The sequence below is a fragment of the Arachis ipaensis genome, chromosome B8 (genome assembly GCF_059453495.1).
Source record: "Arachis ipaensis isolate K30076 ecotype BB chromosome B8, ASM5945349v1, whole genome shotgun sequence".
In the NCBI taxonomy this organism is placed as follows: Eukaryota; Viridiplantae; Streptophyta; class Magnoliopsida; order Fabales; family Fabaceae; genus Arachis; species Arachis ipaensis.
The window spans coordinates 56,045,458-56,070,591 of record NC_142443.1 but is presented as its reverse complement, the minus strand read 5'-3'; the positions used below and the strand labels follow the sequence as shown (position 1 = coordinate 56,070,591).

Here is a 25,134-nt window from a genome sequence, read left to right as displayed (position 1 = left end):
ATTGCTGGGGGCGTTTTCTGCAGATTCCTGTACGTGGCGTCTGTCACGCGTTCGCGTCATCTGGGAGTTTTCCTTGTCACGTGTACGCGTCGATCACGCGTACACGTCATTTACGTTCTGCTTAAGGCATGCGTCCGCGTCAATCACGCGTGCACGTCGATGCCTTTTCTCGCTAGGCACGCGTTTGCGTCGTCCATGCGTTCGCGTCACTGCCCTTTTCTTCAAAACTCCATTTTTGTGCTTTCCTTCCATTTTTGTATGTTTCCTTTTCGTCCCCTAAGTCATTCTTGCCCTATGAAACCTGAAAATACTTAACACACAAATCACGGCATCGAATGGTAATAAAGGGTAATTAAAATTAATATTTTTAAAGCATAGGAAACATGTTTTTCACATATATCACACAATAAGGAAGGAAAAGTAAAACCATGCAATTTACATGAATAAGTGGGTGAAGGGTTGAACAAATCACTTATATTAAGCACAAAATACATCATAGAATATGGGTTTATCACCCATCATGCCCTTCATTCTATTATATTATTGGTAATCAACATTTGATACATAATTATTGTATGATTAACTTAATTAATAAGTATTTGATTTTTTCAGAGGTGACACTGATAGTGATCTTGGGATATTTTTTACTATTTTGTTTTATTATCGTTTAGTAACTTTGGAGCTTACTTAGATTATGTATCATGCTATGGTATTTTAAGATCAGAGTTTTAAATGTTGTTTCCCCTTTGATTTCGTGTCTTGTAGGATTCGTTTGCTGGTGAAGGTAATTATGGTCAACCTTCTAGACAAGGTGATATTGATGGTGTTTTGATGGTGTTCTTAACTTGCCTTTGCAGTTTTTTCCCTCTTCCTATCATGAATATTTTGTTTGATTCTCTTTTGTAATAGTATGAAGCCAGTGTTAGTTTAAGAGTGTAATGAAATTGGTTAGTTTTTCCATTTATATAATATTCGTTTTGTTCAAACTATTTGTTCAATATTTCAGTTGAATAATTTGAAGGTACTAATATTATTTATTGTGTTATTAGATCCATGAGATCGACAAACAAATCGATAAGCTCTCTGAGCTACTTCAAAAGCTAAAGGTACCTATTATCGCCATCATTTGTTGTTAGCTAGGTTTCATCTACAACTGTTACTAAATGGAAATGTTGCAGGAAGCTAAGGAAGAATTAAAAGATGTTACAAAAGCATCTACTATGAAAGGTATATTGCATCAAAGTCGAATTGGGTCATAATGTGTGAGATTTTTTTGGCATCAATATTAGCTATGTAAATATTCATGGTTCATATTGCATCAAATCAATAATTTTTAAATATATTGCCTTTTCCATTAGGACATTATGAGTGACTGAAACTTAATGCTCTATGATCACTGACGGAAATGCAACATCATTTTCAGCAATTAAGAAGAGGATGGAGAAGGATATTAATGAAGTTGGAAAGATTGCACATGGTGTCAAAACAAAAATAGAAGCTATAAACAGAGATGTAATGAGACGAAGATAATGACTTGATGTTTTAGTAGATGTTAGTCCTGAAAATTCAAACATATGAGGAATTTTTTATATGGTCTTGTTATTTGCAAAACTTAGTATAGTTGAACAATACATTGAGTTTATGTTTCAAATTATAGTTGATGTATCAACACACTTTGATGTATGGTTGTTACTTATTATTATAGTTGATGTATCAATACACTGTTTATGTTTTGAATTATATTGACTTGCTTGTTTATAGTACTTTTCTTTTAGTTTGATAATACAATGAATTTGTTTATTTTTTGTAATATTATTAATATTTGAATACAAATTAGGTAAAAAAATTGTATTTATTAAATTTATATTTATTTTATATGAAAACAAGTTTATTTTGCAATGGAAAAATCTAAAAAAAATTCTATTTTACCATGTTGACTAATTTACAGAAGAATTTTCTATCTGTATTCAGAGTTTGGAATGGTTTTTTAAGGCTCCAATTATCGATGAAAAATCTGTCGAAAAATCTGTTGCTAATTACCGACGAAAAATCCGTCGAAAAATCTGTCTCTAATTACCGATGAAAAATCCATCGAAAAATCTATCTCTAATTACCGACGAAAAATCCGTCGGAAAGTTTGACGTTCCAGAGAAATGGAGGGGAGAATTTATCGAGGAAAAATCTGTTAGTAACTGGTAAAAATCTGTCGGTAAATTACCGACTGAAAAAATCTATCAGTAAATAATTTTCGACGAGACTTTTACAGAAGGACAAAATCCGTCGGTAACTAAAAATCCGTCTATAATAAAGACTAAATCTGTCTGTATTAAACAATTTTCTAGTTGTGGATGCAGGGAAAAAAAAATAACAACGAAATAAAATGAGCAAAAGACAACAATGAAAGGCAAGAGATAAAACACACTAAACGATTGTCATCTTTTATGAAAATGTTATATAATGAGGTCATGAGGAGCAAAATGTGTGCTCATGTATGGTATTTGGCCTGGAGTGTTTCATTTGGTTTACAATAAATTATATCATTTCAACTTTCTAGTCTGTTTGAAATAATGACGTTATCTGCAAAGAATTTTGGTAGAAGTGAATGGATAATTGAAGTACATATATAATATCAGAATTTATTCAATTTAATGTTGTTGGATTATTCATTTATAAATATTTATGTTTTTTTTTTTAAAATAACTAATTTTTTATTAAAAATGGTGTATTATATGTTTTATATTTTTTAAGAATATGACTTTTATATATATAAATTATTATAAATATAAAATATTTCTGACGTTTAAACAAACTTTTATAATTTAATTAGACTCGTTTAATTTTAATTTTATTATTTAAATAATTAATCACGAAGATTAACAACATAAATTTTAATTAGAGTAAACATCTAATTAGCTCAAGTCATTATTCATTTGCTATTCAATATCCTCTTGATGGAGACTAAACTTAACATGCAATCCACACATGATCATCAATATCAAAAGTCACCAGATATTATTATTATTGTTGTTATCTCTTTAAATAAAATTTCTATTTATACATTAACCTTGGACAACGTATTACATACTTATTATTTTATATTTTATTCTTTATATTTTCTTTTGTTAAAACCTTAAAAGTTAAAATAAAAAATTTAAAAATATTTTATATAAAATTCAGACTAATATATTGATATTTTTAAATGAGAAATATCGAGTAATAACATTTTTTTATATTTATCTTATATTCAAATCAATATTAACCAATTCCTAATTTTTTCCTCCTAAAATATCTTGGCTTTAGCATTCTCCTTTTAAAATTTATTACTGGTGCATATCCTCGGAAGTTAGAACCATAAAGAGTCCTAGGCTCCTAGCTAGTCACTTCTCAATGTTGTGTTGAGTTTTTGGTAGATTATCCTTTGCAGCAGCAACAATGGCAGACGAGGTTGTTCTGTTAGATACATGGGTCAGCATGTTTGGTATGAGGGTCAGAATTGCTTTGGCTGAAAAGGGAGTCAAATATGACTACAAGGAACAGGATCTCAAGAACAAGAGCCCTTTGCTTCTTGAGATGAATCCAATTCACAAGAAGATCCCAGTTCTCATCCATAATGGTAGACCAATATGTGAATCTTCAATTATAGTTCAGTACATTGATGAAGTTTGGAATGATCAATCTCCTTTCATGCCTTCTGATCCTTATGATAGAGCTCAAGCCAGATTCTAGGTTGATTTTAGCGACAAAAAGGTACTTTTATTGTTACCTTCTTGGGATGTGGTTTCTATTGTTTTTTTCTCTTCAAATTTGGTGGGTATAATGCATAATTTGAAGTTCTATGTTTTTATCTATGCTTTATTTTAACATTACATTGAGTGTATATGGTTCTTGACTCTCTCACTTAACAGGGTGGGATTGCGATGAGCTTTATTAAGAATTGACTTATGAAAAGAGTTAGTCTCAAATTATGCTCGTTTGAAGTATGATAGTAACTGTATTGTGCTATTGTGTTACATACCACTTGCTAGCTGCTACATGAGTTAGCGAAGCTAAATTAAGATACTTAAATAATGAGCTTTTCTCACCTACTCAAAGCAAAATAAATCATCACTCTTAATATGCTAAGGAATTTTAGGTACTTTTCATATTTTTTAATAAAAACCTAATTGGTTTTCCAAAAAGTTTTAGATTAGATATTTTTATCTTGGACAAATTATTATTTTTTTGGTGTTCTCGAAAATCACTCTCATCAAATAAATTGGTCTCTCTGTGGCTTTCAATCAAATTTTGGATATGCGTGTTAAAAAAATAAGTCATGAATAAATTTTATTGTAAAATAATTAGGATTCAAAAATATACTCTAAAACAAATTAGGCTCCCTTTAAAATAATGAAGGGACTAATCTAGATACGGAAATAATTCTTGAAGACTGATAGAAAAATTTTTTGTTGGAAACCTAGTTTCTAATCTTAAATTCATTAGGGATAAATTTGGTTTATTATTATTATTATTATTATTATTATTATTATTATTATTATTATTATTATTATTATTATTATTATTATTATTTAAGCAGTACTTAATTCGGAATTTAGATTTTTAATCTGACTAGTCGTGTTTTTGATAAATTTATAAGTCAATCTCTTTGTCTCAGAAAGCATTAGTCCAATAACCTACTTAAAAGTAATAAGCACAGATAAAATGAAACGAAGAAGATGTATATCTTTATTCAATATCAATGTTGAATGCAGATATATGAAACTTGGAAGAAAATGTGGCTTTCAGAAGGGGAAGAACATGAGGCAGGGAAAAAGGAGTTAATCTCTATTTTCAAGCAACTTGAGGATGCATTGGGAGACAAAATATTTTATGGGGGTGACTCATTTGGGTTCCTTGACATTGGTCTAATCCCATTTTCTTGTTGGTTTTATACCTTTGAGACTTATGGAAACTTCAAAATGGAAGCAGAGTGTCCTAAACTAATGGCATGGGTCAAAAGAAGCTTTCAAAGAAAGGCTGTATCCAACACGCTCCCTGATGACAAGAAGGTCTATGATTTCGTATTGGCCATGGAGAAAATACTTAAAAATAAATAAATTTTCTTTATAATACATATTGGAAGGATTTATTTATACCAGATATAAATTTTATAGTGTTGTGTTGTGTTGTATTTGGTGGGTTTCTGGGATATATAGTTAATAATGGCTTTGATAGACACTTTGGTGTGTCTAATATGTGAAGCTGAGGAGGGGTTGAATACTTGAATGCTTTTTACGTTTGTATAAGTTGTGTAATTATGATCAATAAAATAAAAGCTTATGTTATGTAGCTTATAACGTTTCGTGTGCTGTAGTTGGTTTGCTCAGTGGACAATGTTTTCGACCACTTGAACAATCAACTTTGTTAGGATTATAACAAAAATATGCTTAGAAGTATGAACAAAAATATTTATTTAAATTCTAAAAAATAAACTTCTAAAATGTAAATTATAAATTTGAAAACGTTAAAATCTACTTTTGGATATATAATGTTTTAATTTTAAAAATATATATTATATAATCTTAAGATTTTAGATATACTATTTTTAGACTTTAGATGTGCAATTGTTTATAATTTTCTTTGGAATATAAACAAAAAGAATGCTGACAAATCATCTACCTATATATGATAAAATAAAATTGATTTTATACTTGTAAAAAGTAGATTTTGATTCATAAAATTAGCTAAACCTTAAAAAAATTACCAAAAAGTCTCAAAAAATTTTTAAATTATCCCTCTTAACTTAATTTAATCTCAAATTTTCAAATTTCAACTCTTTGCCACCACCACGCAGCAGTCACTAACACCTCACCTCATCACACCACTATCCCACCCCACCCCTCAATTTCATAACAACGTTGTCATCTCCACCACCAAAATTATTTGTTATAGCCAACAACAAAATGAATCAAGAATATAACTTCAAATAGTTCACTTCATATTGTTTGATTTTTTAAAGATGAGCAATTAAGCGTTTGAGAGTGAGAGAAGAATAGATTGAGGTAGAGAGTAAGAGAGGAGGACAATGACAGGAAACAGAGAGAGAGAGGACGTTATGCAGTGGAAAGTAGAAAACCCAAAAGCTACAGATGCGGAGAAGGAAGAATGAGAAAATAAGGAAAGTGAGAAGCGTGAGGGGTTCGCAGGGAGGAGGGCAGAGGAGAGGAGTAGCCGATGGCGAGCAAGCTCATTCATTGTGTTGGAGATGATATTAAGTTGGTATCTAATGGCTCACAAAAGTAAGTTATAACTGATTATGATTGAATAATTTTTTGATAGTATTCATTTTTGTAACTTTAGTTAGAATGATAGAAAAGTTTGTTTTGGTTAGAGGTTAAACCTAGCAATAGTAATTTGATGCCAAGGCATCTTAGGCTAGTTTCACTAGCATTTTTCTGTTAGTTTTAGTTGTTTTATGCATTTTCTTGAGCTTAAAGTAACCAAGAATGGTTAAATGAATAACAAAGCAATGAACCATCCAAACAGTATGATTTTGATGCAAATTCCATGAGTTTTTAGTTATATTACTTGAATGCTATGAATGGAAGATTTCTCATGAAATTTTGCAAGACTTTGATGCAATTGTTTGGATGATTTCAGGGAAGAAGAGGCTAGGCAAGGAAGCAACAAAATCAATAAAGGAAGCTTGAATATCACATGTGGAGTTTAAGTTCCAGTTTAAGCTTAAACTGGAACTTAAACTACCAAGCCATACAATGCTGGAAATGGCGTTTAAGTTCCAGTTTAAGCCTAAACTGGAGCTTAAACGCCAGAATCATGAAGGCTAGGAAATGCTGGAACTGGCGTTTAACCTCCAGTTTAACCTTAAACTGGAAGTTAAACGCCAGAATGAGAATTTCACCAAGGGAGCATTTCCACGTTTAAGCTCCAGTTTAACCTTAAACTGGAGGTTAAACGCCAGAAGTAAGAAAGGCACCAGGAGCATTTCCACGTTTAAGCTCCAGTTTAACCTTAAACTGGAGCTTAAACGTGTTCGACTATTTCTCCCCTCCAGGGTTGCTTTCTTCATTTCCACGTTTAAGCTTCAGTTTAAACTTAAACTGAAGCTTAAACGTGTTCGACTATCTTCCTCCTCCAGGGTTGCTTTCTTCATTTCCACCTTTAAGCTTCAGTTTAACCTTAAACTGAAGCTTAAACGTGTTCGACCCAATTGCTCCTCCAGGGTTGCTTTCTTCATTTCCACGTTTAAGCTTCAGTTCAACCTTGAACTGAAGCTTAAACGTGTTCGACATTTCACACTCCTGGGTTGCTTTCTTCCATTTCCACGTTTAAGTTTCAGTTTAACCTTAAACTGAAACTTAAACTTCAACTTAAACGCCACCTTTTGAAAGAGGTTTCTGGGCCAAATATATTGAAGTTTAAGTTAGCATTTGAGCACAAACATTAACTTAAACGTATTATGGTATGAAACCCAATTGAATATCATGGTTTATGGGATTGGGCCTGAAGAATTGATGAGTCTGGAGCTTTAATTTTTTGAGTCTTGTGTCATTACTTTTTTATCACTAAGTTTGCTCAATGAATGTTACAGAATTGGATCACAGCCTCATCAGGATTATGGACCATAAACCCAAAGCAAAAGGAAATCAGGGAAAGGCCTCAAAGCCCAAGAAACACAACAGAAGCTCAATTTAGAAAGTGTATAAATAGGATAGAATTTAAGTTAGTTAGGAGGATCGGGAGAGAATTTTGGATCATTTTCTTTTAGTTTTGTAATTGAATTCAGAGCTATGACTCACTAAACCCCTTTCATTGGGTTAGGGAGCTCTATTGTAATTCAATGAATCAATAATAGTTTTATCTTCTTCTTCAATCTTTTCTCTTGAATTTTGTTAGAAAGCTTCTCGATCTAATTCCATTGGGTAGTTGTCTTGGGAAAGAAACTACCCATAATTGGAATCCTTCGGAACCTTGGGAAATGAATGGAGGATTCATGCTAGAGAAGCTTTCTCACAGTGAATTGGATTGGGGTTTGGATGGATATTGTGACATGTAATCCTACCAAATTGTGGTTCATGAAACTGTGTGGTATAATCAGTGATCGAGCATCATCTCTTCTTATGAACATTTAAACCAAGGGATTGGGAATTTGTTCGTTTTTAGAGAGAATTGGTGAGCCAAGGGATTGGGATCCAATCATATAAGATTGCCAAGCAAAACTCAATGAATGCATTGGTTGAGGAAGGAATAAAAATGTTTTGATTCGGAGATCTCAATATCTCCTAACACCCAATGAATTCCCCATTTCTGATCTACCACTTTCTCTTTACATTCTGCAATTAAATTCATGCAATCACCCCATCCCTTTTAATTTCAGCAATTTAGCTTCTCGCTCTTTAATTCATGCAATTTTACATTCCGCAATTCTCATCTAAATCTTGATTCCGCTCAACTAGAACATACTTCTAATCCAAATTGCTCACTCAACCAATCCTTGTGGGATTCGACCTCACTCTATTGTGAGTTTTTACTTGACGATAACCGGTGCACTTGCCGGAAGGAATTTTGCCGATTGTGCAATTTCCTAATTCGTAGCATAACAAGTTTATGCGCATCAAGTTTATGGCGCCGTTGCCGGGGATTGGTTTTCGATTGACAATTCTCAAATTGGAAGTTAACTAGATTGAGCATTTTTCTTGCTTTGTTAATTCAGTTCAAGTTACTTGTTGAATTTTTAATTTCTGCACTCTGTTACATGCTTTCTTTCTTTATGCCTTTAAATTCAAGCAACTAACTCACTGACTCACTAACTATTTGAATTAATTCCTCAACTACTCTAACCATACTCTTCCATTAACCAAGAGTATTTCACTTGTTTGTTGCCTGTGCTGTGTTCTTGTATGACAGGTAGGAGAGGAGAGACATCAACTCCTCCATATACCGAACCAGAGAGGACCCTTCATAGACTTAGAAGGGAAGCAAGAGGGAAGAGAGTACTGAGAGAAGAGGAATCTGAAGGAGAATCTGAGGACAATTTTGAGGAAGCTCTAGATCTCAACATGGATAGAGAAGTTCACAACCATGAGAGAGCTGATGGAAACAATGCCATTCCCGAGAGGAGGGTTCTTAGTTCATACATAAACCCAATCTCTGGGAATTGTGGTAGCAGCATTCAGAAACCACCCATTCAGGCCAACAATTTTGAACTCAAACCACAGCTAATATCACTTGTGGAGAATCATTGTTCATTTGGTGGGAGTGCTAATGAAGATCCAAACCAACATCTCACAAAATTCCTGAGAATTTGCGACACTGTGAAGTCCAATGGAGTCCAGGAAGATACCTATAAACTGCTCTTGTTCCCATTTTCACTTAGGGACAAGGCAGCTAAGTGGCTGGAATCATTCCCAAGGGAGAGCCTAACAACCTGGGATGAGGTGGAAAGCAAGTTTCTGGCACGTTTCTACCCCCCACAAAAGGTCAATAGGCTTCGATCTGAGGTTCAGACATTTAGACAACAAGATGGTGAAACTCTCTACGAGGCATGGGAGAGATTCAAGGATTTGACAAGGAAATGCCCACCAGACATGTTCCATGACTGGGTGCAATTGCATATTTTCTATGATGGACTTTCTTATGAATCAAGGAAGGCTGTAGACCATTCATCAGGAGGTTCATTGAACAGGAAAATGACTGTGGAAGAAGCCATTGAAGTGATCGAGACAGTGGCTGAGAATGAGTACTACTATGTTTCAGAGAGACACAACACTAAGGGAGTCATGGAGCTGAACCATGTTGATACAATTTTAGCCCAAAACAAGGTGTTTGCCAAGCAACTAGCAGAGCTCACCAGGAAATTAGAAACAAAGCAAGTGGCCGCAATACACACACAAGATCAAGAGGAAGTAAGCACTGAAGGAGGTGATTGGGAAGAGGCCAACTATGTGGGAAATCAACAAAGGCAATCATATGATCCACATTCCAACACTTACAACCCAGGATGGAAAAACCACCCAAACTTTGGGTAGGGGAACCAACAAACCCAACCACAAAACCACAAACCTTACAACCACAACCAACATAACAATTCCACATACCAAAACTCCAACCAAAGATCATACCAAGCCACACAAAACACTTACTCCCAACCATCATATCATGGCCAAAATAATCAACCTACCCAACCTAATCCGAACCAACAATTTCAAGATCAATTAAACAGGATAGAAGGAATGCTTGCAACCATGAGTCAAGACATAACCGAATTGAAAGCCTTTAAGGAAGAAGTAAATTCTAACCTGCAAAACCAAGGAGCTGCCATCCAGAAGCTAGAAAATCAAATTGTGTATTTGTCTAAGCAAACCCCTGGGCCAAGCGTTTCTCATGTTGCCAAGGCTATTGCAAGGGAAGAATGTAAGGCCATAACCCTCAGAAGTGGAAAGAATCTAAAGGAGATCTCAAAGGAAACCACAGAGGATGAAGCAAAGGAAAATGTGAGGGACAAGGAACAAGGACAATCTTTTACACCGTCTGCAACAAAAGAAAAAGAAAAAGAGGTCTTGAAGCCTTATACACCTAAAGCACCATATCCTCAACGTTTGATGAAAAGTGAAAAGGATGGCCAATTCTCCAGGTTCTTGGAGATTTTCAAGAAGCTTCAAATCAACATTCCGTTTGCTGAGGCAATAGAGCAAATGCCACTCTATGCAAAATTCTTAAAGGAATTAATGACCAAGAAGAGAAGCTGGAGAAATGAGGAAACTGTGTTGTTGACTGAAGAATGCAGTGCCATCATTCAACACAAATTGCCTCTGAAATTGAAGGATCCAGGCAGTTTCCAAATCCCCTGCATCATAGGAGAAGTCATGGTGGAAAAGGCCTTGTGTGACTTAGGGGCCAGTATCAATTTGATGTCTCTAACAATGATGAGAAGAATGAAGATTGAGGAAGCCAAACCAACAAGAATGGCCCTCCAATTGGCAGATCGAACTTTTAAATTCCCTCATGGGATAGTTGAGGATTTGTTGGTGAAAGTGGGAGATTTTATATTTCCTGCTGATTTTGTGGTGTTAGATATGGAGGAAGAAGCCAAAGCTTCAATAATTCTGGGAAGACCCTTCCTGGCTACTGCTGGAGCCATCATAGATGTACAAAAGGGTGAACTCACTCTTAGACTACATGATGAGAAATTGGTGTTTAACGTATTCAAGGCAATGAGCTATCCATCAGAATCACTAAGGGAATGCATGAGGGTGGATGTAGTGGACATTGCAGTACAAGAAACCTTTGAGGAAACAACAAAGGAAGTGGCAGAGGAGGAGTTCACCAAGGACATAGAAGTTAGTGACATCAAGGCTGCTGAAACAACCATGCCAAGCATGCCAGAGAGAGTGAAAGAAGAGAAGGAAGCACCAAAACCTGAGCTCAAAGCATTGCCCCCTAATCTCAAGTATGCATACTTGGGTAGTGATGAGAGTCATCCTGTTATCATTAGCTCTGCCCTGAGTCAAGAACAGGAAGAAGAATTGATCAAGGTGCTACAAACTCATCAAGATGCCATTGGATGGACCTTAGCTGATTTGAAGGGGATAAGTTCATCCATATGCATGCATAAAATCTTGTTAGAAGAGGATGCTAGACCCTCCATCCAAGCTCAGAGAAGATTGAATCCCGTCATGAAAGAAGTGGTACAAAAGGAGGTCATGAAGTTATGGCAGGCAGGGGTAATCTACCCCATTTCTGATAGCCCATGGGTTAGTCCCATCCATGTAGTTCCCAAGAAAGGTGGCATAACTGTGGTGCCAAATGAGAGGAACGAACTCATACCCACAAGAACTGTCACTGGGTGGAGGATGTGCATAGACTACAGGAAGCTCAATGAAGCCACCAGAAAAGATCATTTCCCACTCCCATTCATGGATCAGATGCTTGAAAGGCTTGCAGGACATGCTTACTATTGCTTTCTGGATGGATACTCAGGCTATAATCAGATAGTAGTTGATCCGAGAGATCAAGAGAAAACATCATTTGTTTGTCCATATGGAGTTTTTGCTTATAGACGCATGCCCTTTGGATTGTGCACTGCACCTGCCACTTTCCAAAGATGCATGCTGTCCATCTTTTCGGACATGATTGAAAAATTTATTGAGGTCTTCATGGATGATTTTTCTGTGTTTGGAGATTCTTTTCCTAGCTGCCTACACCACCTTGCCTTGGTGCTTAAGAGGTGCCAAGAGACCAACCTAGTATTAAACTGGGAAAAGTGTCATTTCATGGTCACAGAAGGAATAGTCCTTGGCCACAAAATCTCTAATAGAGGCATTGAGGTGGACAGAGCTAAGGTGGAACTCATCGAAAAATTACCTCCACCAAGTAATGTCAAGGCAGTTAGGAGTTTTTTGGGACACGCTGGTTTTTACAGAAGGTTTATTAGAGACTTTTCTAAAATAGCCAAACCTTTGAGTAACTTGCTTGTCTCTGATACACCCTTTGTATTTGATAAAAATTGCATGCTAGCCTATGAACTTTTGAAGCAAAAACTTTCCTCTGCACCTATCATTGCCCCACCTGATTGGAACTTACCTTTTGAACTGATGTGTGATGCATCAGACCTTGCTATTGGGGCAGTGTTAGGACAAAGAAAAGACAATTTGGTACATGTGATTTATTATTCCAGTAAAGTCTTGAATGATAACCAAAGGAATTACACAACCACTGAAAAAGAACTCTTGGCAATAGTCTTTGCATTTGACAAATTTAGATCCTATCTCATTGGATCTAAAGTCATTGTCTTCACTGATCATTCAGCTTTAAAATACTTACTTGCTAAACAAGAATCCAAACCAAGACTTATTAGATGGGTTCTTTTGTTGCAGGAATTTGACATTGAAATCAAAGACAAGAAGGGTGTAGAGAACAAGGTGGCAGACCATTTATCAAGGATACCATGTGAAGAAGGAAGCGCACAAAGCACACATATAAATGAGTGCTTTCCTGATGAACAACTCATGGTAATTCACAAAGCACCCTGGTTTGCAGACATAGCAAACTTCAAGGCCACTGGGAGTTTGCCGTTGGAATTTAACAAGCATCAAAGGAAGAAATTGGTAAATGATGCCAAATACTTCATCTGGGACGAACCATACTTGTTCAAAAAATGTTCGGATGGCATACTCAGAAGATGCATATCAGAGGAAGAAGGAAGGGAAGTCTTATGGGACTGCCATGGCTCCACTTATGGAGGACATTTTGCAGGAGAAAGAACAGCAGCTAAGGTGTTGCAGTGTGGTTTTTATTGGCCCACTATCTTCAAAGATGCAAAGGAACTAGTGAAGCACTGCCATGAATGCCAGAAAGCGGGGAACCTGCCAAGAAGAAATGAAATGCCACAACAATTCATTCTGGAACTTGAATTGTTTGATGTATGGGGGATAGATTTCATGGGACCCTTTCCCACCTCATATTCAAATAATTACATTCTTGTAGCAGTAGACTATGTCTCCAAATGGGTTGAAGCAATAGCAACTCCAACCAATGATAATAAGGTAGTCATGAACTTCCTCAGAAAACACATTTTTTGCCGTTTTGGGGTTCCAAGAGCAATCATCAGTGATGGAGGAAGCCACTTCTGCAACAAACCATTAGAGGCATTGCTTCTAAAATATGGAGTCAAACACAAGGTAGCCACACCATACCATCCACAGACAAGTGGGCAAGCCGAAATATCTAATAGAGAACTCAAAAGAATCCTGGAAAAGACTGTGGGAATTTCAAGGAAAGACTGGTCGATTAAGCTAGATGATGCTCTTTGGGCATATAGGACAGCTTTCAAAACACCAATTGGAATGTCCCCTTACCAACTAGTATATGGAAAAGCTTGCCATTTGCCACTGGAGTTGGAGCACAAGGCATTCTGGGCCTTGAAAATCTTGAACTTGGACAGCAAAGCTGCTGGAGAAAGAAGGATGTTGCAAATTCAAGAGTTGGAAGAATTCAGAGCTGAAGCTTATGAGAATGCCAAAATTTACAAAGAAAGAGCAAAGAAGAAGCATGACAGCAACATAGCCCCAAGGAAATTTGAAGAAGGACAAAAAGTATTGCTCTACAATTCTAGGCTGAAGCTATTTCCAGGGAAGCTAAAATCAAGGTGGTCTGGACCATTCCTTGTCACCAAGGTCTCCCAATATGGACAAGTAGAAATCATGGAAGAAAAGTCACAACGAACCTTCACTGTGAACGGTCAAAGACTCAAACATTACTTGGGAGATGTGGAGGAGAAGGACAAGGTTAAATATCACCTCAACTGAGGAAGACAACCGTCAAGCTAATGACGTTAAAGAAGCGCTTGTTGGGAGGCAACCCAACCTGAGGTAATACCCCTTTGCTGTTTCTTTTATTTGTTTCAATAAAAAGGGTGAAGCAGTTTCTGTGCATTGCAAAGAATTAAGTTTGGTGTTTCACACCAAACAATGAATTCGTGGATCAATAATTCAAAGGGGAATGTGTGAATCTAAGTTTGGTGTTCCACCATAAAGATCAACTGAACACAACAACCTTTGAATTATATGAAAGGAACAACCATTCTAAGCAATCACAGAAATGCTTAAAATCCTTAGCAGCAACTTCATTCCAAGGAGAACTCAAGGATTCAAAGAACAGAGAAGTAAGTAGGAGACTAAGTTTGGTGTTCACACACCAACTTAAGACTCAGACACTTGCCCATACATAGTTGAGCTAACCACTCAAGTGCTTGAGAAGCAAGCAACTTCATCACTCTTTGCAGGAAAGGAAACAAGGATCTTAGAAAGAACATGAAGCAACAACTAGGAGAAGAAGGAGAAATCAAATTGTTTCCTGGCAACAAAGAGAAAACAAGAAATTTCACAAGGTGGTGTTGTTCCTTGACAATTCTTTAAAAAGGGCAAACAAAAGCATGCTTGTTCTGGTTTAAACTGTAATTGTTGAATCTTTCTGGAATGTGAAGTTACTAGTATGTTTGTCTGTTTATTGCTTTGAATAAAGTGAATGCCTAGATGTTTGGATATAACTTCACCTTCTTAAACAAATGCTTGCCATGCTTGTTCTGTTTCCAAAAATAAAAGAAAAGTTTGAACAAAAGTAACTTGGCTCAATTAGTGACAAATCAAGTAGAATTAAGTGGTGGTATGCATGCTTGATTGTTTAGTCAGATCACTGGAAATTGAGTGTATAATTATCATTTTTTGTGTAGAAGTTTGAATACTGTTTATGGATCTTGATGAATAAATGTCTTTGGCCATGAAAAAGAAAGAAAAAGAAGAAGAAAAAGCCACTGAAAAAGGGCAACCAAAAAGCAAAAAAAAAAATTGAGAAAATAAGCTAGGCACCAATGGTTTGAACTTCTGATACAAATGCCTGTGGTGTTTATGTATTAAGGATATGCTTGGATGAATAGGTTCTGAGGAGTGTTTCAACACTTGGTAACTTGGGTTAACTAACCCGGGATTATCAACCAAAAGTCCATTATCAAGAGCAACCTAAATACAAAACATTTAGTCACACAAAGAGGTGCTGGGCACCAATGTCTCAAGAAGAAATGTGAACTAAAATGCCTGGAGTGGATATGTGTAGTGCATTGATAAGAAAAAGAAAATGCCAAAGGCTTGTGCAACACATGACACTAAGCAAACAAGGAGCAAAGGAGCTCTAAGAAAAAGAAAAGAGAAGCAAAGAAGAGAAAAGTGCCAAGGACATAAGAATAACAAGAGGCCATAGCAGTGTTTGATGGATGCAATGAAAAAGTGACAATCTTACCTGATAAGAATGAAAAAGTGATGCTGCAACTTTCTGCATAAAACCCTTCTGATGAACTTCAAATGCTTGCTAATATAGCCAATGTAATTGCTTTCTGTTTCATACTTTCTTCTCAAATAACTCAGGACTTGCTTAGGGACAAGCAAGTATTAAGTTTGGTGTTGTGATGCCAAGGCATCTTAGGCTAGTTTCACTAGCATTTTTCTGTTAGTTTTAGTTGTTTTATGCATTTTCTTGAGCTTAAAGTAACCAAGAATGGTTAAATGAATAACAAAGCAATGAACCATCCAAACAGTATGATTTTGATGCAAATTCCATGAGTTTTTAGTTATATTACTTGAATGCTATGAATGGAAGATTTCTCATGAAATTTTGCAAGACTTTGATGCAATTGTTTGGATGATTTCAGGGAAGAAGAGGCTAGGCAAGGAAGCAACAAAATCAATAAAGGAAGCTTGAATATCACATGTGGAGTTTAAGTTCCAGTTTAAGCTTAAACTGGAACTTAAACTACCAAGCCATACAATGCTGGAAATGGCGTTTAAGTTCCAGTTTAAGCCTAAACTGGAGCTTAAACGCCAGAATCATGAAGGCTAGGAAATGCTGGAACTGGCGTTTAACCTCCAGTTTAACCTTAAACTGGAAGTTAAACGCCAGAATGAGAATTTCACCAAGGGAGCATTTCCACGTTTAAGCTCCAGTTTAACCTTAAACTGGAGGTTAAACGCCAGAAGTAAGAAAGGCACCAGGAGCATTTCCACGTTTAAGCTCCAGTTTAACCTTAAACTGGAGCTTAAACGTGTTCGACTATTTCTCCCCTCCAGGGTTGCTTTCTTCATTTCCACGTTTAAGCTTCAGTTTAAACTTAAACTGAAGCTTAAACGTGTTCGACTATCTTCCTCCTCCAGGGTTGCTTTCTTCATTTCCACCTTTAAGCTTCAGTTTAACCTTAAACTGAAGCTTAAACGTGTTCGACCCAATTGCTCCTCCAGGGTTGCTTTCTTCATTTCCACGTTTAAGCTTCAGTTCAACCTTGAACTGAAGCTTAAACGTGTTCGACATTTCACACTCCTGGGTTGCTTTCTTCCATTTCCACGTTTAAGTTTCAGTTTAACCTTAAACTGAAACTTAAACTTCAACTTAAACGCCACCTTTTGAAAAGGTTTCTGGGCCAAATATATTGAAGTTTAAGTTAGCATTTGAGCACAAACATTAACTTAAACGTATTATGGTATGAAACCCAATTGAATATCATGGTTTATGGGATTGGGCCTGAAGAATTGATGAGTCTGGAGCTTTAATTTGTTGAGTCTTGTGTCATTACTTGTTTATCACTAAGTTTGCTCAATGAATGTTACAGAATTGGATCACAGCCTCATCAGGATTATGGACCATAAACCCAAAGCAAAAGGAAATCAGGGAAAGGCCTCAAAGCCCAAGAAACACAACAGAAGCTCAATTTAGAAAGTGTATAAATAGGATAGAATTTAAGTTAGTTAGGAGGATCGGGAGAGAATTTTGGATCATTTTCTTTTAGTTTTGTAATTGAATTCAGAGCTATGACTCACTAAACCCCTTTCATTGGGTTAGGGAGCTCTATTGTAATTCAATGAATCAATAATAGTTTTATCTTCTTCTTCAATCTTTTCTCTTGAATTTTGTTAGAAAGCTTCTCGATCTAATTCCATTGGGTAGTTGTCTTGGGAAAGAAACTACCCATAATTGGAATCCTTCGGAACCTTGGGAAAGGAATGGAGGATTCATGCTAGAGAAGCTTTCTCACAGTGAATTGGATTGGGGTTTGGACAGATATTGTGACATGTAATCCTACCAAATTGTGGTTCATGAAACTGTGTGGTATAATCAGTGATCGAGCATCATCTCTTCTTATGAACATTTAAACCAAGGGATTGGGAATTTGTTCGTTTTTAGAGAGAATTGGTGAGCCAAGGGATTGGGATCCAATCATATAAGATTGCCAAGCAAAACTCAATGAATGCATTGGTTGAGGAAGGAATAAAAATGTTTTGATTCGGAGATCTCAATATCTCCTAACACCCAATGAATTCCCCATTTCTGATCTACCACTTTCTCTTTACATTCTGCAATTAAATTCATGCAATCACCCCATCCCTTTTAATTTCAGCAATTTAGCTTCTCGCTCTTTAATTCATGCAATTTTACATTCCGCAATTCTCATCTAAATCTTGATTCCGCTCAACTAGAACATACTTCTAATCCGAATTGCTCACTCAACCAATCCTTGTGGGATTCGACCTCACTCTATTGTGAGTTTTTACTTGACGATAACCGGTGCACTTGCCGGAAGGAATTTTGCCGATTGTGCAATTTCCTAATTCGTAGCATAACAAGTTTATGCGCATCATAATTACCTCATAACTATAGTTAATTTATTTGCCATATTGAGTTAGGTTTTAGTAAGGTTAATTTTCTAATAGCTATAAATAGTGGATAACAATATGTACTCTCATGTATTCTGTGGTTTTTCTTTCAATTTTAGGTTTTGTATTTGATCATATAGCAAATTCACTTTCTCTGAGTCTTTTTCTTCCACTTCAATCTTATTTTCTTCAATAAAATCAGATCTAGATCATGATTTTAGCATGGTGCAGTGAGCGTGGAGAATCGTGAAAGAGGTGAAGTTTTTGGATACAAATAAAGCATTGAATTAGCATCAATAGCCAACACTCCTTCTGACCTATTGTTGAGGGACGGCTCACATGAGAGCTTTCAGCTAAGAAATCTAGCTCGCATTATAAGCCAACTATTGAGTTTGCAGCCACAATCGAGTACCAATTTACTTGCAGATCCAGCAAGTGTTTACTTCCTACACCCAACTTTGGACAATTCAGTTCATAATTTCAACAATAATCTAAGCAGTGTTTCTAGGGAAAGAGGACGAGGAACTCGTGAAAGTATAGGTGGAAGGAATTCAGCACCTAAGACCTGTTCTTATTGTCACCAGGCAGGGCATCTTGTGGATACTTGTTACCACAAATATGGATTTCTACCTCATCTACAAAGGCAGAAATGGCCACGACAGACTAGCAACGGAGTTATGGCTAATCATATTGCTGATGGAATTGAAGAGAGCAACACCCACAATGTCAAGCAGGACAAGAAAGCTGAGGGTCAATCCCAATTCAATCAGAGTTTGAGAGATGCACTACTTACCTTTCTTCCGCAGGAGTGTGCACAGTTTTTTCAAGGAGCAAATGTGAGAGATGTCAGTCAATCAAATGCAGGGAGTGGAGGTATACCTTTAGAGACTTATAAACTTTGTATGAGCTCTCATATTGCACAATTTTTGTTAGTAAAAAGTTTTTTCTCAAATTTTTGGATGCTTGATACAGGAGCTACTGATCATGTATCACACTCATTGCATTTTTTTTACAAACTTTAGAAATATTAGACCAATTCTAGTAAAATTACCAGATGGAACACACATAACTGCAACTATGAGTGGAACTGTGGTATTTTCAGCTACATTCTATCTCACGGATGTACTGTACATACCAAGTTTTAACTTCAATCTTTTATCTATTTTCAAACTTACAAAAGGCCTGCATTGCAAATGTGTTTTTACTGATAAACTTTGTGAGATACAGAATCAGACCTCTTTGAAGATGATTGGCACAGCTAGAGCAAAGCATGGATTATATATGCTAGATTTTCCTGCATTAGAGTTAGCACATAAGGACAACATGGAACATACAACATATAATAGGAGTACTAGGATTCTAGACATGCAAAGTCATAGTGACAAGATTTTACTTTCTTCTAATATTAGGACAGCAAATTTGGTTACACAAACTTCAAATTTTTCTATTAAGAATTTATGGCATTTTAGATTGGGTCATGTACCCAAAGCAAATTTGATATTATCAAACAAATATATCCTTGTGTGTAGTTTCTTGTATCTACTTGCTCTAAACCATGTGATTTTTGCCATTATGGCAAGCAGAAACGGTTACCATATACCCTTAGTGAAACAACAAGTTTAAACAGTTTTGATTTAATACATATCGATATCTAGGGGCCAATGTCAGTTATTTCTCTACAAGGTTATAAATATTTTTTAACTCTATTAGATGATAAAATCAGATTTGTATGGATTTATTTCATGAAATTAAAGTCAGAAGCTAGCAGTTTGGTCCAGAATTTCGTTGCCTATGTGAAAACACATTTTAATTCTCAAGTAAAGATTATTCGAACTGACAATGGTCCTGAGTTTAAACTTGATTTTTTTTATAATTCACAGGATATAGTGCATCAAACATCATGTGTTGAGACACCTCAACAAAATGGTATTGTTGAGTGAAAACACCAACATATTCTTAACATTGCAAGAACATTAATGTTTCAATCGTCCTTGCCAAAAACTTTTTGGAATTTTGCTATTGGTTTAGCTGTTCATTTAATTAATAGACTTCCAACTCCAATTTTAAAAAATAAAACCCCTTATGCTACCTTATTTGGAAGGATGCGGACATTAGTCACCTTAAAGTGTTTGGATGCTTGGATTTTGCTTCAACGTTAACTCATGGAAGAAAGAAATTTGATAAACGAGCAAGAAAGAGTATTTTTCTTGGCTACCCAGCTGGCATAAAAGGATATATTCTGTTTGATATTCACATTAGAGAACTATTTTTATCTCGAAATGTGGATTTTTATGAATATTATTTTTCTTATAAATCTTTTCATGATGACATGCTCACAAAATCCATAATTGCCTCTTCTCTACCTATTGCTGATTCTAATTTTAATGGATTTGATCTTTTTACTTATGATTCCTTAAATGCATTTCATCCATCTCATGCAACTACTGATTCTTGTCATGATCCTAGTGACCATACATCACTCACTGATTCACATGTAGCTTCTACTAGTCCACCAAATAGTACATCGTCTAATTCTCATTCAAATGATAACATGCATAATCAGGATCTTAGACGATCAACTCGTACACATAAACCACCCTTTTATCTTCAAGATTATCATTGTATGTTACTTAGAATAGGAAGCTCTAGTAACCAATCATGTTCCAAGCGGTACGGTCTATCTCATATGGTAGATTATGGGAAGCTGTCCCCTGTCCATAGAGCCTTTTCCCTAGCAATAACCATAACAGTTGAGCCAAAGACTTATGAACAAGCTGTGCGGAACGAAAGCTGGAGAAATGTAATTAATGCAAAATTGTTCGCTCTTGAGAAGAATAAGACTTGGTCTATTACTTCTTTGCTAATTGGAAAGCGCATCATTGGATGCAAGTGTGTTTCTAAAGTGAAGTTTAATCCAAATGGTAGTGTTGAATGCCACAAAGCACGTCTAGTGGCTCAAGGATTTCGTCAATGAGTTGGCTATGATTACTTTGATACATTCAGTCCGGTTGTAAAAATCACCACTTTACGACTTATTCTTACTCTTGTTGCTGTCCATGGCTGGAAACTTCACCAATTAGACGTTAATATAGCATTCTTGCATGGTGAGTTGCAAGAAGAGGTTTATATGAAACCTCCCCAAGGTCTCGATGTTCCAAATAGTGCTATTTGTAAGTTGAATCGTTCTTTATATGGCTTGAAACAGGCAAGCCGTCAATGGAATTTAAGATTAAGTGGTTTTCTTCAACAACATGGTTTTATCAAGTCTCCTCATGATCATTCTTTGTTCATCAAGCACACTAAGCTTAGCTTGGCTATTATTATTGTTTATGTTGATGATCTTATTTTATCTGGAGATAATCTATTTGAAATCGAAGCTATTAAAAGGGATCTTGATGTTGACATTAGTATTAAGGACTTAGGCCGGTTAAAATATTTTCATCGAATGAAAGTTGCTCATAGTTCCAAAGGAATTTCTTTGGATAACTCTGGTTTTACCGTCTTCTTCAACTGTGAATGATTTCTTCTATGACAAGATGTATGTGATCAACGCCGGTTGAGAGGTCGCTAATGCTCCTCCAGATCTGAACCCCAGGGTTAGTGTGGATCCATTCTGATTGAGGGTTAAGCTCCTGCAGTCCATTCTCCTTAATGATCCTACTCAAAACGCCATAGACAAGGTCGAATCTTCCGGATCAGAGAATGTTGCACCTTTGGGTTCTAGCCTCTTGATGATTGGATTTTTGACGATTTAGAATTTCACAATTGAAATCTCGTCGAAGTATAGTTTCTAAACCAATAACAATCCTTTCATACAAAAATTTGTTTGTCACAAGTACAAACCCCTAATAATCCTAATAACCGAAGTATTCAAACCTCGGGTCGTCTCTCAAAGGAATTGCAGGGTAGTGTTCTTGTTATTGGTTATGAGTTGTATATTTTGGGGTTTCGGATAAGGGACATGAAAAGTAAATGGCAATGAAAGTAAACTAACAACTAAAAAGGTCTTGGCAAAGGAATGAGAATTAGAAGTCCTATCCTAGTTTTCCTCCTCAATTGTGACCACAATTGTCTATTGCTACCACTTAGTTAACCTTTAACCATGGAGGAAAGTCAAGTGGATGAATCAACTTGATTCCACAAGTCCTAGCCAACTCCCAAGGGAAAGACTAGATTTAGTGGTATCCAAATCAATTAGCAACTTCTAATTATCAATCAACAAAGGAATTAGATAACTCAAGCGTCACTAATTACTCCACCTAGGCCAAGAGGAACAAAATCTACACTAAAATCTAACCAAGCATTTCATCAAACACTTGGAAGGCATAAAATGGAAGCATAGTAAATTGATAACAAAAATAGAATCTAACAACAATTATTGCAAGGAATTAATAACAACAATCAAAAGAAACACAATTATTATGAATTACCTCAAATTGAATTGAAAGAAAATGGAATAAACAAAAGTAGATCTACAACAAAGCCTAGAAACAAAGGAGAAGAAATTATAACAAACAATAGAAGAATGATGAATGTAACAACAAAGAATTGAAGAGTAGGAGTAGATGAAAGCATGAATTAAAACCTAGATCTAAGATTATTGACCTAAACCTAATCCTAATCCTAATTTTAAGCCTAGAGAGAAGTGAGAGCTTCTCTCTCTAAAACTAACTAAAACCATACCTCATGTGGATTTTAATCCTCCATGATGAAAAAATGATGCCTTCCCCTTCATTCCTTGGTCTATTTAGCCTTTTTCCACCAAAAACTCAGCTCCAAATGGGGCCAGAAACCCTCCAAAATCGCCAAGCACGAGTTCTCCTTTAAAAATCACGTGCAGCCTTCGGCGCGTATGCGTACGGTGCGCGTACGCGTCCCTGGAGCATTTCGCAATCCGCGCGTAGGCGCACAGTGCGCGCGCGCTTCCATGGGCTTTTCCAAATCTTTGGCTTTTCATGATTTCTCCACTTTGTATGCTTTCCTTTCACTCCTTTGATACTTTCCTAGCCCCTTTTCAATCTGAAATCACTAGCAAACACATCAAGGCATCTAGTAAAATCAAAGGAAGATTAAAACTATCAATTTAAAGGTCTAAAAATCATGTTTTCACATCTAAGCACAAGTAAGGAGACAATCATAAAACTATGCTAATTCATTAAATAAATGTGAGGAAAGGTTATCAAAATGCTCTAAATTCAACACAAGATAAACCCTGCATACGGGGTTTATCAACCTCCCTATACTTAAACCTTAGCATGTCCTCATGCTAAGCCAAGAATAAAGCAAAAGGTATGACATTTATTCAATGCAACTAAACTATCTAAATGCAACAACCTATTTGGATGCAAATGTTTGGTCAAAACAACTCAACTTCCAAGGAAACATTCATAAACATAGGGCTAAAGCAATGGAAACCCAATCCAACCCACAATTGTATTGAACTATCAAAAGAAAATATTTACAAACTTGCATGAATATAGATGATAGTGGTGAATACATGTAATTGAGCAATCGTACCCTCACCGGATGTGTATCCGCTCTATTTCACTCAAGTGTTTAGGGGTTGATTCACTCAATTCTCCCCTAATCATGCTTTCCAAAATTTGTTCTTCATCTAACAATCAACAATCATTCAATGCATGCATACAAATATCATGAGATCTTTTCCATAAGGTTGTAATGGGATTAGGGTTAAGGTCGGGTCATATATGGATAAGTGGACTAGAATTTGAATCTTTGATGAGCTTAAACTTTTCCACCTAACCTATATAATGACCTATATAATGAAGTACTAACCTAACTATCCATCCTTCACTTTTCACATACTCAAGCATTTTCTTTTGATTTTCACAACACTTATGCATTGACTCTTATTGGGCTTTACTTTGGGGTATTTTGTCCTCTTTTTATTGTTTTTCTTCTTTTTCTTTTCTTTTTTTATTATCTTTCTTTTTCAAGCTACATACAAGAACACCAATGCATAAGGTCTATACATTTAATCAATACATGAGTATGCACCCAATTCCCAAATATAAACATACAAAGTACCCTTTTATCCCAACCAATGTTCCCAAACCTCCCCAAACTTGAATATAAAACACTCTCACTAGCCTAAGCCAATCAAAGATCCAAATAAAGGACTTTATTATTTTCCGTTTTAGGCTTGTAATGTGCTAAAATAAAGAATAATTGGGTTAAGCGTAGGCTCAAAATTGGTTAACAATAGAGAGTAAAAAGCAGGCTATTTGGGTAAGTGAGCTACATGAAATGATGGCCTCAATCATATAAATGTATGAATATAAGGAATAATTGGACATAAAGAATTAAACAAATCAAAGATCACAATCTTAGGAAGAGAACAATTTTACACAAGAAGAAAAAATAGGTGGTTATAAGATGTAACCACATCAATAGGCTTAAAACTCACAAGCTTGTGTTCTTAGCCCAAAAACATGATCCACAAAAGTATGAATTCAAGCAAGTTCATCAAAAATTTTCCAATCAATTGGGGTGGTGCCCTATAGATACATTTCTTGGAAATTCTATCATTTTGACTAAGCTTATCCTAAATACAATGTTGTGATTGAGAAATTCTAAAATTCCTTAGTTTACCCTCTTTTCCAATCAAAACAAATTCTTTTATGCACAAAGGGTTTAACTAGGTTTTCAACAATTTAAAACATTTTTCCAAATCACAACCACAAGACTAAAATACAATATATATAATAAAGTGTGCAATAACCAAAATAAAAGTATCCACAATAGCAAATATGTACAATAATCCCAAAATAGTGCAAAATAAAGCAAAATAAGATGAACTAGGAGATAACGTCCGAAAATGTTCACCAAATCCACCGACGGCGATGACGGTAACCTCCCCACACTTAAGATGAAGCATCGTCCTTGATGCTAATGATCGGGCTCATGGTGAAGGTCAACAGTC

General features: G+C 35.8%; 1 protein-coding gene, 1 non-coding gene and 1 pseudogene across 2 annotated transcripts; 2 read left to right on the top strand and 1 right to left on the bottom strand.

Annotated features, from left to right (window-relative positions):
* Window positions 1–3,337: 3,337 nt before the first annotated feature.
* LOC107614216 (glutathione S-transferase 3-like) lies at window positions 3,338–5,095 on the top strand (annotated as a pseudogene).
* Window positions 5,096–6,210: 1,115 nt separating this feature from the next.
* LOC148548176 (uncharacterized) lies at window positions 6,211–20,131 on the top strand. The gene is made up of 8 exons (XM_088495585.1): window positions 6,211–6,275; window positions 10,631–10,782; window positions 11,623–13,205; window positions 13,701–14,228; window positions 18,590–19,119; window positions 19,214–19,313; window positions 19,419–19,613; window positions 20,072–20,131. The coding sequence occupies exons 1-8, from the start codon at window positions 6,211–6,213 to the stop codon at window positions 20,129–20,131; spliced, it is 3,213 nt and encodes a 1,070-aa protein (XP_088351711.1).
* LOC148548177 (small nucleolar RNA R71) lies at window positions 9,483–9,586 on the bottom strand. The gene has a single exon (XR_015898747.1). It is a non-coding gene; the product is annotated as a small nucleolar RNA R71 (small nucleolar RNA).
* Window positions 20,132–25,134: the final 5,003 nt, after the last annotated feature.

Excerpts from the sequence above, each read along its gene's own strand:
- LOC148548176 (XM_088495585.1), top strand. The coding sequence starts at position 6,211 with ATGGCGAGCAAGCTCATTCATTGTGTTGGAGATGATATTAAGTTGGTA. Across the intron at positions 19,120-19,213 it reads TCTCATATTGCACAATTTTT|AAATATTAGACCAATTCTAG; the intron begins GTTAGTAAAAAG and ends TACAAACTTTAG. Across the intron at positions 19,614-20,071 it reads ATATTAGGACAGCAAATTTG|GATATAGTGCATCAAACATC; the intron begins GTTACACAAACT and ends TATAATTCACAG.